Source organism: Varanus komodoensis, unplaced genomic scaffold (genome assembly GCF_004798865.1).
Source record: "Varanus komodoensis strain SLA01 unplaced genomic scaffold, ASM479886v1 scaffold18_1, whole genome shotgun sequence".
NCBI lineage: Eukaryota > Metazoa > Chordata > Lepidosauria > Squamata > Varanidae > Varanus > Varanus komodoensis.
This window is the reverse complement of record NW_025335548.1, coordinates 2232922-2251494: the sequence shown is the minus strand read 5'-3', so window position 1 is coordinate 2251494 and position 18573 is coordinate 2232922. Positions and strand designations below refer to the sequence as shown.

The 18573-nt window shown below is 47.0% G+C and overlaps 1 protein-coding gene across 2 annotated transcripts; it reads right to left on the bottom strand.

The window, feature by feature from the left end:
• Window positions 1–689: 689 nt before the first annotated feature.
• PLEKHA3 (pleckstrin homology domain containing A3) lies at window positions 690–18507 on the bottom strand. 2 transcript variants are annotated; one of them, XM_044426981.1, is made up of 9 exons: window positions 18490–18507; window positions 17214–17527; window positions 10585–10701; window positions 9017–9172; window positions 8291–8427; window positions 6739–6903; window positions 5029–5072; window positions 4229–4344; window positions 690–2623 (listed from the first exon to the last, which is right to left on the bottom strand). In XM_044426981.1, exons 2-9 carry the CDS (start codon window positions 17251–17253, stop codon window positions 2499–2501), a joined length of 900 nt encoding a protein of 299 aa, XP_044282916.1. In that variant the 5' UTR covers window positions 17254–17527; window positions 18490–18507; the 3' UTR covers window positions 690–2498. The 2 variants fall into 2 exon arrangements, with proteins under 2 accessions (XP_044282916.1, XP_044282915.1); XM_044426980.1 differs by lacking the exon at window positions 18490–18507 and adding an exon at window positions 18087–18444.
• Window positions 18508–18573: the final 66 nt, after the last annotated feature.

Below are 18573 nucleotides of genomic sequence, written 5' to 3'. Positions count from 1 at the left end.
CAGAAGGATTGTAGTCCAGTTCCTAACTACAAGTGTATTACGAAAGGCCCCTGTGCCGTCTATGGCCAGGCACCTTTCGCCAGCTAGGCGAGTGAACCCACCATAGTCCCCTCTGTGGTGATGGCATATAGCCACAGCTAACCATTCCCTGGAGATTAGACTTCTGCCCTGCATTGCACAGGAGGGGCTGCTTCCAAAGATGGCTGCTTTCAACCTAATATTCTGAGCTTGCTGACATTTCCAGCTACAGCGTTTGGTCAGGAACAGTCACTGGGGACATCCCTCTCCTTTTCTTAAATGCCTCACTGGTTAACAGTTCGTTCCAGGCTCGACCTCCTGTTGTACTTGGACCCGAGAGACCTGAAGGACGATCGGCATCCATGCAGGCCAGCTCTTGCACTTATTCATGGAGGCCCCTTCAGCCACTGCAGGGACCGTCAGCAGCCTTATACTTATACTTGGGGGGAACATTTGGGTCTTGCAGTATTTGAAAACTGTAAGCTGCTTTAACAGAAAGATAGTACAGAAATATATTAGATACATCGATAAAACAGGACTGAGACCACAAGTGCAATTTGGTTGTTAGTATCAACCAAAGACATATGATATAGTTCTTGAACAGTAATACTGGACCAGAAAAAAAGTTTTGCATGCTTGACTGTAAAAAATGTATTTATTGAACACTTATGTAACTTCTAAAAAAAACAACAGCAATTTTTATTTTTTTTAAAAAGTGCTCCATGGCCGAGACATTATATACCAAGTTTCTCTCAAAGTGAATACAAAAACAAGCCAAAATAATTACATTTCAAAACACTAAGAACTTGGGCACAATTCTTCAAAAACATCTGTGCAAACCTTGCTGAAATTTAAGCTGCATACGTTTTCTTTGCTTTCGTGGAAAGGAAAGGAAAGGAAAGGAAAGGAAAGGAAAGGAAAGGAAAGGAAAGGAAACCAGGGCCTGCACAAGAGAGGTTTCTGATGAACTGGGCCCATAATGTACAACAGGTGCAGGCTAAGTTATACAATTTATTAGAGTCAGTTCTTGGTTCTACTAGAGACAAATTCATATTTGACACCAAGTTAATTCAGAGGGGAAGACTGCCATACGTATATGCTATTTTGAAGTTATAGGACTCACAATGAGAAAAGCCACCCTCCCCCTTTGGTATAAATACATCATAAATAAACGTATAGCTGCAAATATGAATACATTACAACGGCAGCTCAAGAGCACATTTCAGAAACTGGCGCTAAAATAACACTTTGGTAAAAAGATGTATTGATCAAGGACAAATTGCTTTTAAGTGACAACCCCGCCATTGTCAGGCATTTTTTAGTCCCATTCACTAAAACAGGAGAAAGGGAAGCATGCACTGAAATCAGTCAGACTTTTAAGTGCTTAACTTTGATTGGATGATGCCTGATGACCTCAAAAGCAGTGCTACAATGCATTTAGTGATGCACCCCCGCACCAGGAGTTAAGCAGGACTCCCATCTCTCTTCCCTCTATCCAGTAATAATGAGCAAACATTTTGTGTTCCAAATAAAATATTAAAAAATAAAATTAAAAATGGTAAAATAACCTTCAGCCCATATATGGTTTAATGCCTGGTAACGAGGTAATTTATACATGCATTGAGAAAAACACTGCATACTCATCCATTACTTTTGATCAGCTAAATTTGGGGTACAATCTAGAGAAATACAGGTCTTCCAAGTCCTGTTGTTATAAAAACAAAACTGCACATAACAGGAAAACTAGACACTGTAAAATCGCACTGACTTCAATGAGCATATTTCTCACTCATTAAAAAGAATGGGATTTAAAAGTGCTTTATTTTGGCTTGGGTGTGCCTTCAGCATGTCCTTAGGACACTGATTTCAAGGGGACTTAAGGTATTAAGTTATAACTAAATTTCCATAAATTGTGCCCTTTGGCACACCACTGCTTTTAAAAAGGGGAATGCTCAATGCCAAGAGGGTCAATTTCAGGAATACTGTCTCAGTCTAAATGCAAGAAAGACTTCCTCCGAAATGAAAAGTGCCCCTTCCCACCCCGCCAGTGGTAGCCATGCTTGCTTCCCTTCACTTCTCCTCCCAGGGCTACTGGGCCTGCACAGCAATTGTAGGATCAAGGGGGCAGCCAGGGTCTATGGCACAAGTTCTCCTCACCCCACATCTCACCCTTTTTGTCAAGGTGAGGAGTATCACAACCGGGCTGCTTGCCTGTCACACCTTGTAAAAAGAAGAGCTACATTTACAAAGGTACATATCTATCTGTTAAAAATGCACAAGCAGAAGTCTTCTTTTTAGGAAAATACTCTTGCAAATAAACTATATAAAGATAAAATATGCTTCAAAGTTAATTTTTACATTATTCTATAAAGTGCAGAGAAATCCTTCACACAGGGAACTAACTACTCTCCTACAACAATAGTAGAATTACAGCAGCTTTTGCATAGCATTACTTAGAGAAAGTTGATCCCATTATAGATTCAGGAAGAAGGTGGAAGAGTCTCTTCAAGTTCTGATTGTTTCTTGGACGCTGATACGGTCACTTCAGGAATGGCTGAAGATGCAAAATCTCCATTGAGAGCATCTCTGGAGGAAAATGCCGGTCCTACCAAGACAATAATCAGGGTTTTAGGTTGAAAACGTATGTTCAGCTGATTTTATTTAACTGCATGATGCACACACAGAGTGTGAAGCAACTCCTCTGAGAAACGCACAGGTCAGAGTTCCAGTATGGCAACTCATCTCCATGTGGATGAGCAAAGTGTTTTATGTTCTCTGTTAGGCCTTGGGCAGGTGTGTATGGGAGGACTGAACTGACCTGGTGGGCTATGTACGGGAAGAGGGTAGCAGGCTAAGCACCCTCCTCCAACCTGTTGAACACTCCCTGCAAAGAATCCACCCCCACATTAGCAAGGCAAGGCACACACTGACTTGGGAGTCCCACTCCATCTTGTAATATGTCAATATTACATATATTCCCAAAGTATGAGGAGCATAAGCTGATGTTCACTCTTGGCCAGACCTCTGAGCCTAAGTTCTTCCCTATTTTTCATGGTCATAGTTTGCAGTAATAGCCTTCCTGGGCTAGTACTGGCTAGCATACACGGAGAAGCAGGAAAGGAAGCAAATTGCAGTTGTAAAGGAACTATAAAAAATGGTCATGATGAATCCAAGTGGAAGTACTCTTAAGTGCTATGAATTTCAAAAGAGGTATTTAAGTTGATGCCTATTGCTTCCCCTGAAAATCAGCAGGGGTTTCAAATGTTTAACTGACTGAGTCATGAAGAACAGAACACTCCACTTTAATTTATATTCCACTAACTTCAGTAACAACAGTAAGGTGGAAAAAGAGTACAATTAAGTAACAAAAGTTTATGTAATTCCTCTTTTGCTACATTTGATTTCAAAACACGAATTAATGAATCAAAGAATCTGTGTACATTACGCTCTAATGGCTCCCCAATTGACTTTTCTTTGAAAGAGACAGATTAAAGTGTAAGCATTATTGCTCATCCAAAGGTGGTAACTTTTGAATGTTTCGCTCAAATTTCCAGGCTAGAATGTCAGAGGACACATTTTGACAGTTCAGGCCAAAGGTGCACACCATGGCCAGGGCCCCTGCATTTCCTAGGGGTGCTGCATTTCCCACCCCAGAACCCCCACGGGACATAACTGCTGCATCATCACACAAGATTGCCCCAGGGGCTTTGGAGCTGTGGCAGCCACCAGGAAAGGGGCTCTGGTGACGGCCCGCCTGTCCCTGGCACCAGCTGAAACGTCATCCCCCCTCCACAAGATGGTCTGCCTGGGAATGGGGTTGTGAGATGGACAGAGTGCAGCCTGGTGAGCTGCAAGGAGCCCGTGCATATTCCAGTGTCCAGGTTTTCCTCTAATAAACACAGATGGGATCAACACAATTTGTCCTGGATCACTCCTGGGATGGCTGCAGGGAAGCTGCCTCTTATGCACTCAACTGGCAGCACTGGGCATGTATCTGGTCACTGAAACACCCCTACAGGTCAACCCCCCAGAGTCTTAAAGCTCTCCACAAGGCTGAGTGTGCCTGACCCACAGTGCAGTGGACTGCATGTCACGTATTCCTGCACTTATCGTCTCCCTGGCAGAGATCCTGGCTCTGGTGCAGCACCTTCAAGGGGAAAAAGATAAATGCCACTGAATCAGAGCTCACGGGTGGCGGGCCGGTACTCACGGTCTGTGTCTTCAACAGGAAGGTCTACAGGGGATTCTGTTTCTGAGACTGTTCTTCGCCATCTTTGCGATATTCGATAAGACGACGGATTTGATTCTTTTACAGAGTGGCTGCTCCTACAGATTAAACAGCATGGCTGGTTTTACGAAGTGTTTCTAAAGCCAAAGCCAAGAGCAACAAATCAACTATATTGTAACCTGGGTGCTCAGCATTTCCGTAGCGTGCCCATTTAGTGGCATGGTAAGGAGGAGAGAGCTCAAGAGAACGTCATTTCCCCTGTACACAGGGCAGTCCATAGGTAGCTTGTCAGATCAGGGCTTTTTGCAGCATGGGAATAAACGGACAGGACTGAATCAAATGCTGCAATGTACTTCAAGTCCTGTTGCTGCGCATATGAAAGCATGGCACACCCCAGAGGGAACGGATTAGGTCCATTAGTGCTGCCGGAGAAGATAGAAGACATTTGGAGTGATAAAACCCCAAAGCGCTCTCCTTGCAACCACTATGTATTTGGACAACTTTACACTAGTGTGTAACTGTCAGAGGGAATTCAACCCATGCAGGTATTTAGTTTTAATCATATATGATCAGATTATCAGAAATGCATGCCGCTACAGGAATAAACTCGAAATACACAATGCAGAGGCAACATATGGTTAATCTGAATTTCTACACTGAGCAGCATGGGCTTGACTTGAGATGAGATGGGGATTCATAACAGGAAGAATGCTGAAGAACATTCCATTTATTGATTGGCTTCCAAACCTTAAAAATGTATAGAATCACAACTTTATACTTACCTCTCAGGATTACATGTACCTGGATGGCTAACAGAACGTTTCATCTAAGGAATAATTTAAAAAAAACAAAAGAAATTATGATATACTCCCAAAGCTTCATTAGCTATATCTGTAGGACAGTTCTCTTTAAAAGTGAAGGCACTTGTTCGTATTATTTAAGTATGTAAAGGAGACACACAAAGTGATTATCACTGAGACAGGAACATATCCAGCTACTTTAATTGCATTTTATTTCATCAGAATTCAAAACTAACTGGGCAGCATTCACACAGGTGCTTCCTGCTGGCTTTACTAACCTGCTTTTTAGTTGCAAGGACACCTTTAAACACTGCATATCAGGGGTCTCAAACTCAACTGACCTGGGGGCCGCTGGAAGTAGAGTCTGGGTGATGCTGGGCCGCATCAAGTGGTGGTGGGGGGCCACTCATCCCGCATGGCTCCCGGAGGCCGGCCCGGGTACCGCCGGCACTTTGAAGGCCGCAGGGCCCCTCCCCCGTGCCCCGCCCGGCCCGGCCATTGGCCCGCGGGCCACGAGTTTGAGACCCCTGCTGTATATTATAAGAATTGTTATTTTGACTAATCAGAACTATTGCACTAAATCCAGACTTTGGGGCCCACAAACAGGAGGGCTCTTTGGAAGGATTTTGGTGGATCTAACTGACAAAAGAGGGAGAGGTGGGGCAGTTTTTGCTGATTCCCCCTTTCCCTGTAGCCCCCAGCACCATCTTCTGGGGGTTTCTGCAGCCCTCCAAAGCCCAGTTTCAGAGGATGGAAGGGGCTGCGGAGGAAGTAACACAAGTCACTTCACACACAATTTCGCCAGCGGGAGCATCTCCAAGGGAAGCGCCACTCCACGGCATCTGCTCCATTCACCTCAAGCCGCTACAGGGGCGTCTACAAGGGAGAAGGTGGGCACTGAACAAGTGAGCATTGCTCCAAAATAGCATCACCCACATGCTGTTCTTTCTCTGGGCCAATCAGCTTTCCCACCTGCCCTACGTTAAACCGGCAGGGCGACAGTGGTGTGCACCTCTTAGCAGGTGATTTCAGGGCAGAGCAAGAGCCCTGGCACTCTGCAGAGGCCGCATTTCCACAGAGCCAACTCACTGTCGCTTCGCTTGCGCTTCCCTGGAGCCTGGTCTTTACGGGCTTCAAAGCATGATGGCTGCTACTCTCTCCCCTTGACCAACTTGGTCCCGTGTGATCTTACAAATGGTTCCTCAAGAAACAGAAAGTGTGGCTCAGTGCTCAAACTGCTGGACTCAGCCTGGGGAGTCCAAAGCTCAGATCCCCACTCAACAGTGACGCACCTCGGATGAGGCTGGCCTCTCAGCCTAAGCAACCTCGCAGGACTGTCCTGAGCATGAAAGAGGAAAGAGTCCTGGATGCCCCCCTGGCCTCCCCCAAGGAGAAACATGTAAGAAACATATTCTGCTCGCAGATCGATCTTGCTGAGTTTATTGGACACTACAGGCATGCTCAAATAGCTAAAGCATGCGCACAGAGGCATTTAAGGCTCTCCATGCGAAGCTGCTCTTGTTTCCTTTTAAGGACTGCAGCCTCCAAGACTCTGGGCTGGAGGCTCAAGTCATCCTCTCGGAAAGGTCCTCACAGCGGCTCCGGGCAGCTTTGGCAGCTGATCCTGCCCCACCATCCCCTTCCATGCTTTCTCAAGCCCTCCAGAAAGCCAAATGCTAAAGGATGTCCAACCATTTGCACAGGTGAAGGTGACACGGGAGAAACCAAGGGGTCAGGATGCGGCAACGGAAACGTCTCTGGCTTAAACTTGGCATTCGCTATTTCCACGCACTCTTCGAGCGTTGTGATAAACGTGTCACAGGTGGCGCTGAGCAAGGAAGAGGCTTCGTTCATATTCTAGAAAGGAACGCGAGGGGCACCTGTCAGCAACTGCCCAGCGCAATGAAATAATGGCAGACCCCCCCCCGCCCCCCCAGGGGAGGCTTCTTGCTGAAGCCAGAGCAGTGTGCTGCCCAGCATAACTAGCCAACTGCGTCAGCCACTCTTTCATCAGCTTCCAGCCTAGGAAGAATGCAGGGAGTTTGCCTAGAAATGGCCCAGACACAGGAGCGGGCCGTCTCGCCACAGACGCTAGGGCTGCACTGTGCCATCTCTCCAGCTGGACAAAAGGACAACACGTCGCATGTTTAAAATGTTTTAAGAATTCTCAGAGCAAGGAATGCAAATCCCTGCCGAGACACGGCTTCTGGTGCGTCATCAGTTTATTACTGTTTGCCTCTTTTACGGAAAGCCATTTTACCTATTTTTGCTGCTCTTTCTGTTTGTTTGCTGATGGTTTGGGTAGTAGCATTTTTATGGTTTATTTTCCTGTTTTATCATATATACTGACAGCAACGCCAGTCCTGATGCAGCTGAAGCAGCACTAGAGAGGGAGGGAGGTACCCGGCTGCCTGCCTGTTCCTGCCCGCCTAGCCAGTCCCACCCTGGGTGTCAGCTGCGGGGCTCCCCGGGAGATCAGCCCAGCCTCCCTGGGAACCTTGAGGCTGGGCCAGAGGCAGGGAGGCCTGACAACCCAGTTCAGCTAAGAATGCTGATCTCGTCCCTTCTTCCACTTCACAGTCAGGATCTGAGGCAGACACTTTGGGATGCTGCAGTTTGGGGGAAGCAGGCCCGGCACCACAGCTCTCTTGCCATCTGAGGCACGCCCCCTATCCCTTCCCTCTGCTGCCACCATGTTGGCTCCCTGGAGAGCCACACGGCTGGGAGAAGCAGCCACGGGGCAACAGTAAGACCAGCACTGCTCGCAGAAGAGCCCTGCAGCTCCACCTTCCGGCCGTGTGACTCTCCCCAGAGCCAACACAGCAGCAGAAGCAAGGAGACATGCAAGGGGGGAAACGAGGGTGAGCGGCTTGTCTCCAGAGCACCCCTGGCTGCCCTCTCACTGCAGGAAAGACCCCAGCCGGAGCACCAACCGGACAGTGGGGGAAGCTCTGCACTCCCCACATTCCACACCCTGGTGTGGGCGCCTTCATGGGGGGGCAGGCCCTGGGCACGTCCCTTTCCATCCCAGCCAGGGCCACAGCGGCAGCCTTGGGAAGCGGCTCTTCTGCAGGCCTGCACAGAAGCAGGGGAGGCAGACCAGGCCTCTGAGTCCTCCTCTTGTGGCCTCAGGGGCGGGGAGTAGGGTGAGTGAGGATTCCTATCTTCCCAGCATCCTTTGCTGGGTGCCACTGGATTGTTTTCCAAAGCTGAACAAATGCTGCGCGAAAGAACAGCCCGATACCTCAATGGTGGGTGATGAGCGATTCTCATCGTGGTGAACATATTCCTGTATCGTGTGGACCTGCTGCATTAAGAGGTCGCAATAGAGACGAAGCTCCGACATTTTGGTTTTCAGAGATTCATTGGTTTCATTAATTTCTGCAAAAATATCAGAAAACAGAAACTTTGCTGTTCAGGGATAGAAGTTCTCCTGACACCTTTTACATTTCAATATCTACACTTAAAGTTAATGAATGACTCAGTCTTAAACTATATATGCATAGAAAAAGACCTCTAACCATTTTCAACAGCACTGACACATTTTCCAGCATCCCCGCTGCTCTTCCTGGCTCCCCAGTGTACTTATTACTAGACCCCAGCTTGCCTTCCCAGTTTTTCCGGCTGCTTTGGCAAGTTTCCAAAAGAACCTGCCATTTCCCTTTTCTAAGGATGTCCCGGGCTGCAAGTGGGGCATCCATGGAAATAAATACGGGCTTGCAGGCCACTGCTCTGTTTTGCCGCTTGCCAGCCTTCCAGCTAAAGGAAAGAAGGAAATGCCTCATCTTACAAACAAAACAGCAGGAGCAGCAGGGCTCTGGCAGCTGCCTGGGGATGCAGACAGGGAACCCAGAACTGCACAAATAACAGAGATTTACATTCGAAAGAACTTTTGACCAAGAACTGCACCAATTAAGAAACAGATTATTTGAAAGCGCAAGTCCATTACAGTTTTGAAATTAGCAAGTACCTTTTTCTTTTTTTGTTCTAGTGTCTGTCAAGCAAGCTTTGGAGCTCCCGAGCGCCACGAGCCACCTCTGTCGTTCAGCTGCGTTCACGGCTTTCATGTAGAAATGTTGTTCTCCTGGGATTATGAGCTCCATTCTTGTGCTGTCTGCTGGATGAACTTACAACAGGGGAAGTAATACAAGCTTAGGTTTTCAACGACTGCCTAGAATGTGGTGCCCAAAATGCAGAGCCCCAACATCCCCAGCTGCCAGCAGTCCAGACCCGCTTTTTTCCCAGACAACTACATAGGAAGGAGGCTTCCCCTTTTATATTCTGCCCCAAGGTGACCAGGGCTTCCAAGGTCAAAAACAACACTTTGAAAGGGATCAGGAATGGACTGAGGAAGTAGCACCTGCCGAAAATAAAGCCGATCCAGCCATGTGCTCTCATGGAGCTTCAACAGAGTGCAGAAAGGGATGGGGTGGAGCCATCCTGGTCCTGTCGGCCAAAGAAGCTGGCTGGATATTCAGCAAGGTGGAAGGGTAGGGAGAGAGACTGCCAAAAAGGAAGGTGCAAAAGGGGAAGCGGACCTCACAGTCGGTCTCAAGAAACGTCTTTCAGGAAATCTACATCCTCCCATGGAGTGAGAACGAACAATGTTTCGCCTCATGGAGGTTCTCCATTTCCAACCTCAATACTCATCTCCTCTTGTGCTTGCTCACAAATGCAAGCATCCTTTTTAACACCCAAAAACGCACTTTTCCAAGTTCATGCCCCAAATGCACATTTTCTCCAATAGGCTACAGTGTGAAAATGAGGTTGGAGTCCACTCTTGAATGCAAACTGGGCAAACAAGGAATGTTTCCCCAAAATGCTTGCTTGTCTTCAGCATGGGGCAGCCTCACATGATTTGTGGACTGGAATGCAATTCTTGTCCGCGCCTGTTGTTATTATGTGACATCAAGTCATCCCTGATTTATGGTGACCCCATGAAGGAAAGTCCCCCAAAATGTCCTGTCCATAACAGCCCAGCTCAGCTCTTCCAAGTTCAAGGCAGTCGCTTCCTTTATGGATTCAATCATATTAGGTCATTTCTTTTGCATTTTGCTTTCAACTTTTCCTAACATGACTTTCTTCTCCAGGGAGTCTTGCCTTCCATGATATATCCAAAGTATGACAGCCCTAATTTTTATTTTATTATTATTTTATTAAAACATTAAAACATTTTGACATTTTTGCTTCTAGGGAAAGCTCTGGCTTGATCTGATCTAGGGCCCACTTGTTTTTTGGTTTTGTTTTCTGTTGGTCCAGGGTACCATCTATGCCTACCCACGCCATATTACTCTGGTACGCCCGTTAAGACAACTCACCCGAGCTATATACTTTGCTACACCAAAGCACCAGCTGGAGGTTGGCCTCCATCTTCGCTCTCTCAGCAATGTTAGGTTGCTGATGTTACCCCCAGTTTACCCCCTAAAATGGACCAAGCGGACCAATGAATGAATCCACCCAGTTCAGGCCTGCACCTTCAAAGGTAGCCAGGAGCACAACAGCCTAACTCAGCCTAGAATGGGAGACCGCTGGTCTTACCTTTGATTTCACAAACCGCCATCTTTATGCTTCCTTTGCTGCCTTTGCAAACATCATCCTGCGAGTCATAGTAAGACAATATCCCATTATCTAAAACAAACCAGCGAGGCTGCCAACCTAGGGAAACAGCAGAAAACATTGATCTGTTTTGTTGCCAAGGCACCCTCACACTGGCAGCAGCGTTGTGCCAGGCCAGCCAGCCACCAGCCGACGCCATCTGCGTGCTCCCTCTGCCCCAGACACCACTGCGGCTGCCAAGATCCAGCAAAAGTGGGCTCCTGCCAGCCCGCCAAACAGCTTCCCAGCAGGCTGATTCTGCCAGCCAACTGAGTGCACAGGGACGCATCCCTCTGTGCACCGTTTCACTGCAGAATGGGGCTCCCGACAGCCTGCCAAGCAGCCAGCTTTGCTTCCCGACGGAACAGCTGGGAGTTCAGCAGCGGCAGCCACTTCAGCTAGCAGTGCTGGAGCCTGGGCCCCCAGCTGTGAGGAGGGGTGCGTGTAGGAATGCACTTGCCCACTTGGCTTAGACCTTTCAGTGGAAAGCAAGATTTACACCTAAATAACCTTCAAAAGCAAGGTAAAGCTATAATTTGAACCACAGAGGGACCAAGCCACCTTTGCAAAATCTTAGCATTTTCTGGACCACCAGCCTGAGGCCACGGGGGCTCACAACTGCTCCAAGAGGCTCCCCTCCCTCCCCTGCCTGCCTCCCCTCCTCCTTGTTCTATGGGATGGGGCGCCTTGCTGTCCCAGCCACAGAGGGCTTGAGCTATTGCTGTTCACAGTGCTGAACAACCCGGAAGCAGCTGCCAGTCTTTTGCTGCCAACCCCTTTATTTCAGTCCAGGCTCCTTCCCCGTCTGCCTCGCCGGCCGGCGATTAAGCTCCCTTCTCTGCAGTGTTTTGGGTGTTCTGCCTTCCTTCTGCTCACTGCTTAATGTAATCTCAGCCTGCCAAGCTCAGTCTCTGAACGTGGAATAATGATGGCATCGCTCAGAGGGGGCACAGGTGAAAACTGCAGAGAGGCTAAGGCTGGTCAGTGAAAGCCAGTGGGGTGAGAGGGCAGGGCTGGGGATTCATTTGCACTTGCTCACGAACCCCACTGGACGACTTGGGGCCAGGCCCCCATTCTCAGCCTCGCATACCACAGTTTGGATACCTCTCAGCCTCAGGGTCACTGGGAGGATAAAATGGAGAGGAAGATTATGGAAATCACCCTGGGTTCCTTGCAAAAGGAAAAAAAGGTGGATTTGAACAGAACAAACAAACAAACAAACGCCTCTGTGAAACAGGAATTATTTGACCCAAAGGAGTAGTTTTTACCACAGACAAGTCTATTTCGGTCAACATTTTAAAGTATTGAGGGAAATTCATCAACAGATTTCGCTATCAAAGGATATAATCCCAGAAATGTGGAACTGACTCAAGCTGAGCAGAATGCAGAATTGTTGCAGAATCAAACCAAGCCGATGACACTGTAATTCAGTGAGGATTCTGAGCAAGCCATTTGCAGGGCTCAGGCAAGATCTGCCACAATGAAACGAACAGTTCCATTCTGGTTCTGCCAAGCCGCCAGGCTGACCCCGTGAAATGGAAATGGGGAACAAAAAAGATGAATCAAGTGAGCTCTTGATGGGAGCGGAGAGAAAGAGAGGCAGCAGAGGAATAAACATGGGGATAATGACAGCCAGCATAGTGTGGTCATTCAGAACCTGGAACTCATGCTTGCAAATCCCATCATTCCCAACTGTTGGCTATGCTGATGGAAGTTGTGATCCAAACATCCAGAGGGCCGTGAGATGCTCACTCCTGATCTAGTGGAGAGCTTCACAGAAAAGCAATTCCCTGATTGCTTTATATTCTAAATAGTCTGTTAAAGTTAAAAGAAGCTCCTGAATTGGCAAATCTATCTGCATGTAATTAATGTCATATCATTTGGAGAACGGGAGAGCAAAAAAACCAAAAATGCCTTGCAAAATACCAGACAATGTTGGGAATTTAATAACACTGAGGCTAAAAATGAGATGTTGTGTTTGTCTTTTAGGAAATGTTTTTAAATCAAACAGCGCCTTTTAAACTTTCTTTTGACCTTTTCAGGGCTGCAATGCTACTTCAAGCCCTTCCCTTTCTTCCTACAGGAGGCAATATCTGCCATTATCTTTACATGCAGACTTGTTTACTCCACTCAGTAGCTCAGTTCAAAGGCAAAGAAGCCACATTCAGAAGACACACACAGAGCACCACGTTAAATAAGAAATTGCTGCCCGTGAACCTGTAGAAGGTTGCATTCTATGGAAGTATAGCTCATCTTTGGAAATAAAAGGAAGTTTCAAGTGGCAGAATATTATATACAGGCTGGGCTAGACATAAGAAGGAAAAGAGGGGTGAGGGTGTGTGATCAAATTTTCTTAAGTTACTGATAATGTACTATGTGAGGTATTTCTCAAAAATACAGCTACAAAAAGGTACCTGCCTTATTTTTCCATCGATGACTTCTGCTTTACTTGTGTTTTTTTATCCCAGATTTCTATCACAGGCAATCAGGAGACCCATCTATAAAGCTTTCCAAACTATCTGGGAATTGCAACAATATTCCATATTTTTCCCATCACAAATAAGCCTTTTCCCCGGACATTATGAATTCCTGGACAATCTAAAATTGTTCTCCCACATTCACATCACAACTATGTTGAAATTAAATATAGAATGGCTGCTTTATGATTCATATTCTGAAACATATGCAGGAAAACAAGCTGCTGATGAAGCCTAGTCATAATCTAAAATTATAACATACAGAGTTGTCAGTGGCACTATTCTATCCACAGAACTCAGGACCTGTCTAATTTTTATTATATCTTCCCAGACTGCTGGCACACTCCAGCCCAGGGCTCAGTGGTCTCCTTTAATGGAACGTGAAGAAGGAATGTTTCATAACTGGGATATCCATTATATTAGGAATTTATTTTAGAAGAGACAGACTTGTAAAAGAATAGGCATCTAAAACATTCATGCATTTCCCATGAAAACTGGTTGGCAGCTGCAAGAAAGGGCAAATGGTGAATTAGACAGAACCTTGATCTGATCCAGTGAGGCTCTTTTTCATGTTCTTATCTCTAGCTTCAGAACAATATTTTACTTTTTCTTCCCTTTAGATGTAAAGCTGAACATAGTTCGGGAAGAGACAGAACTTAGTGGTATGGTAACACTCAGCGCTTAACGAGAAGGTTCAATCTTAAGAATAATGGAGAGGTCCGTGGGCCGCATGGCTCCACTCTCCCAGCCAAAACAGGAAAGAAGGCAGGGTGGGGGTTCAGCAGTTGCCCCCAAGTTGCCACAGCAAACCACTGGAGAGCCTTCTAAGGGCAAAGAGTGCTCCAGGCCCCCTGAAGCTGCCCAGCTCAGCACTTTCTGCACAAACACAAACCTCCTTCCTGTGCTAGCAGGAATAGAAATAAACCTGAATTTAGCTTCATTTTTAGCAGCTTCAATTCAGCAGATTCCTGAGAAACCAGGGTCTAGATAAAACTGTAGTCAGCTGCTCAGTAAGCCAAAACCACGGCTGTCTTCGGCAACAAATTAGGTTTTATCTGAAACCACAAGTCCTGCACAGAATGACAAGCCGGGAATCTGCTAAAGTGAAATGGAACTCTAGTTTATACTTCATCTGTGCTGAAAGGAGGAAGTGGGAGGGGGAGGCACACTTTGCAAAGACTTCTGTTTGCTTGTGCACCAGGTGAACTATGGTTAAATTCAGGCTTCCTCCACCTGGTGCCCTTCAGACTTGTTGGAACACAGCTCCCATCAGCCTCAACTGATAAGCTGATGGTGGGAATTGTAATCCAACATATCTGCAGAGCATCCAGCTGGGGAAGGCTGGTTGAATTTTAAAACATCTCCAGTTATTGATATAAAACTGCAGATAATCTTTTTTTCTAAAGGGCTACTGCCAATGATGATAAAGAAAAGTGATTCTAAATTGCAATCAACAATATCCCTATCCCAAAGGTGTGCCTTGCAAGCAAAATCCCTCTTTCTCGATGCATATTAGAAGCAAAGATGGCCATCTCCTTCTTTGGTGAAATACGTTGTAAATTAGGAGGGTAAGTACTCGGAGGAGGGCTTTCTCTGCGGTGGCGCCCAATCTATGGAATGCGCTCCCCACAGAGGTCCGCTTGGCGCCGTCGTTATTTGTTTTTCGGCGCCAAGCCAAGACCTTTTTATTCAAATGTTATTTTAATTGTTAATATTATTTATTCATTTTATTCTTTGGCCAGTGCGACTTAATTTATATTGTTAATTTATATTGTTTTATTGGATTCTATTTATTTATGGTTGTGAGCCGCCCCGAGGCTTCGGCGAATAGGGCGGCATAGAAGTCCCCTAAATAAACAAAAATAATAAATAATCTTGCAACATACACATTTCCCTGTCCTGAGATATAGGCCCATCCTCACTGATACACAGAGCCACACCCTGAGTTCTATCGCAGACCCCAGGCAGGCAGTCCCAGATTAAAGCAACTGATGGCCCTGAGATAGGAGACCTTGCGGGGGCCTAACCTAATAGCATCTGATTATGACGAGTGTGGTGCCACAGGGTGCCATCCTGGGACGAGTACTCTTCAATGTTTTTATCAATGATTTAGATGAGGAAGTACAAGGAAAGATATCAGATTTGCAGATGACACAAAGCTGACTGGAAGAGCAACTACCCTGGAAGATAAGATACAGGATGATCTCAATAGGTTAGAATGCTGGACGGAGAACAAAAGAATGAAATTCAGTAGGGACAAATGCCAAGTTCTTCACTTAGGAACAAGAAACCAAATGACCACTACGATATGGGGAATGCTTGGCTCAACAATACTGCAAAAGAGGATCTTGGGATTGTTGGAGATCACAAGCTGAATATGAGCCAACAATGTGATTCAGCTACAAAAAGGGCAAATGCTATTTTGGGCTGCATCAACAGAAACATCACTTCCAAAACATGTGAAGCACTATTTCCAGTATACTCAGCATTAGCCAGACCTCACCTGGAGTACTGTGTCCAGGCACCTACGTTTTAAAAAGATGCAGAAAAGCTATAAAGGGTACAGAGGAAGACAACAAGGATGATTCAGGGACTGGAGGGAGATATGATACCACTCTACAAGTACCTGAAAGGCTGTCACAAAGAGGAAGGACAAAATCTCTGTTCATTCCAGAATGCAGGGCATGGAATAAAGAACTTAAGTTAAAAGAAACCAGAGTTAGACTAGACACCATCAGAGAAGTACGACAATGGAACTTTGGGAAGTTGTGGGTGTTTGGGTAGTCATCTACAATAGGATAGTGTGATTTAGTGTCCTGCAATAGTAGGAGGTTGGATCCGATGGCCTTCTGGCCCCTTACAATCCTATGATTCTATCAGAAAAAAACAAAAACTCAATGAAAGTAGTACATTGATGAAATTTTAGCATTGATAAATAGATTGTTTATAAATTTACAACCTTTAATTTACCAAAGTATGGAAGTAATAAAGATGTTCACAAAGAACATTCACAGGGGAATCATGCTATAACACTATGTACAAAGATGGAATAGTTTCTTTTGAGCTTGCTTGGATGCAAACTTATCAATTATATCATTAAACTTAGCAAGCCACAATTTATCATTTTCTGTGCAGAGAATGATTAGCTCAGACAAACGATCTTGGGACACTGTTGACCCTAGATCATTTGTTTTACTTTTTAATCTAGAAAATAATCTTTCACCTAGGTATGCCCCTGATTTTTATCATTGCAAATGAAATAGAATTAATGGTAAATTTTAAAACAAAATTTGGCAGGAGACTGAGGCCCTCCTAGATTATGAGGCGCTGGGCTGCAGCCCGTTCAGCCCATACATAAATCCAGCATAATCAACAGTTTGGGCCTGGTTTATTTTCCACCAAATCAAGCCTACAGATTACCATCCAGGGAGCCTAAATAAGAAAGGGCAAAAGTGGAAGACACAGGCTAGTGCGATCAGGAGTTTCATAGGACAGTAGCATCTAGGCCAACCACTGAGACATATTTGAACCAGCCTTCCCCAAGCTGATGCCCCACGTTTTGGACATCAGCTTCCAGTCAGCACGCTCAACTGTCAAAAATGCTGGGAGATGGAATCTGAAACATGTGAGCACAAGATTGTAGAAGGCTGAACGTGTGTCTCAGCATTTGGCCTAGTTGCTACCTGCCTTATGAATCCATTAACCTACTGGCCCGTATCCTCCCCTTCTGCCCCTTTTTTCTGCATCAAGTTGAGGAAAGCTGCAGCAATTTTCCAGCCCATTCAAGCACCATCACTTTAACCAAGCCTTTCCTCAACCTGTTGTCCTCCAGATGCACTGGAGTGGTTTGCTGGGGCATGCTCGCAAGTTGCAGCCCAACATGTCTGCAGGCAGCAGGTAGGAGCCCCCTCACTTTGGTCCGGACTATCTTCAACCGCTGAGGAGGATGAGGAAAGTGGGCGGGCAAGCAATCTGCCCAAGAAATCCGGCTGGGGCTTCATGCACTGGCGCAGTTTTTCAGAAGCCGGTCCGGCGAGCCCTTGGCAGGGACAGCCCACCCACAGCCATGCCCAGACGCTGAGAACGGCCAGGTACCTGTGATGTAATTGGTCCACTTGTACAGAACTCCCTCCATAGTTCAAAGCCGCGGCTTGCGCAGCATCCTGCTCTTCCTCTTCCTCGGAAAGAGCGGCAGGAACGGCACGGACTGCTTGTCCCTTCAGGCTCTGAACAGAAGCGGCGGCGGCGACCCTCTAAGGACATCGACGGCTGAGCGGCTTAGCTCGGGGGGCGGCGGCGACAGCAACAGCGATCGTAGCTTTTGGATTCGGCTGGCTTTGCGGGTGCTGGGCACGTGCAGCGGCGGCGGCGGCGGCGGAGTCATTCATTGCCTAGGCACATCGCAGACACTGGGGAAAACAAAGTAATTGTCAAACCCTCTTGCCCGCCCTCCCCTGCTCCCTCTCCCCCGCCGTCGGCCTCTTTCTTTCCCTTTCTCCTTCCCTTTCCCCTCCCCCTTTCTCGGGCCTCTGCGTTTGGTTCCATTGACCCTGACGTTTCATTTACTTCCTGGATGAAAGGGGATGCTGGTTAAAGCAGACACACACGCACACACGAGACATGCGAACTCGGATAGTCGGGCGGCCTTGCGTCAGTTCCCCCCTCCGCAAATAAAACAGGGTACTCCCTCGACTCCACAGGACCTTTTCTGCCCTTCACTTCCCCAAGGCAGGATGGAAGTGCCATGCCATGTCCAGTGCACAGCTCGCCTCGATCTCTGCCGCGCGCCCGGGTTCCTGGTGCACCCTTTAACTACAATCTGCTGTGCCACTTTAAATATTATACTTGCTGCTGCTCCGGGGGGTTAAAACAGAATAGCCTTTGCGGTTGCTGTCCAGCGGTTGTTGCCTTGTTGCATCAGTTAACATGAGTATTTTATGAATGTGTATATGACTTAAAAATGCTAACCTGCCCAGAGTGCCTGCCGGATAATGGGGCGATACAGAAATTCAATAGCAGGGCTCGGCCCTGCTATTTTCCAATACCGGCATGGAGGAATAGCTAATAAAGTCAAGAAAATATGCAAGTGATGTATTTTTTAACAAAACTGTGGTGCGTTTCAGAGAAAACGTCTCCAAAATAGAACCAGGTCCTCATTTTCACTGCAGCTGAGGAAGAAGATGCACCACTCCGCCCCTTTCCGCGCGGCCCTCAGGGCTCTAAAATCCTTCCTTCTCCACTCCTCACCCTCCCAGACCATAAATCACACCGCCTGGGTCAAACGGACAAGGCGTCTTTCCGCCGCCGCCGCCGCCGCACGCCATGACGCAGCTCTGCCTCGTGCATGTTCCAAAGAGTCAGCAAAACCTACGCGGGCTAAAGCCGAGAGAGAAGGCGACGCGGCGCAGCGGGAGGAGGGCGAGCAAGGCAGGCGCGCGCCAGCCGCACCCGCGCC

Bases quoted from the DNA above. Each gene is read 5' to 3' on its own strand.
- PLEKHA3 (XM_044426981.1), bottom strand. From the start codon at position 17,253: ATGGAGGGAGTTCTGTACAAGTGGACCAATTACATCACAG. The intron at 8,428-9,016 runs GTACTTGCTAAT...ATATTTTTGCAG, and splicing joins TAGAACAAAAAAAGAAAAAG to AAATTAATGAAACCAATGAA. The intron at 4,345-5,028 runs GTAAGTATAAAG...TTTAATCTGTAG, and splicing joins GGTACATGTAATCCTGAGAG to GAGCAGCCACTCTGTAAAAG.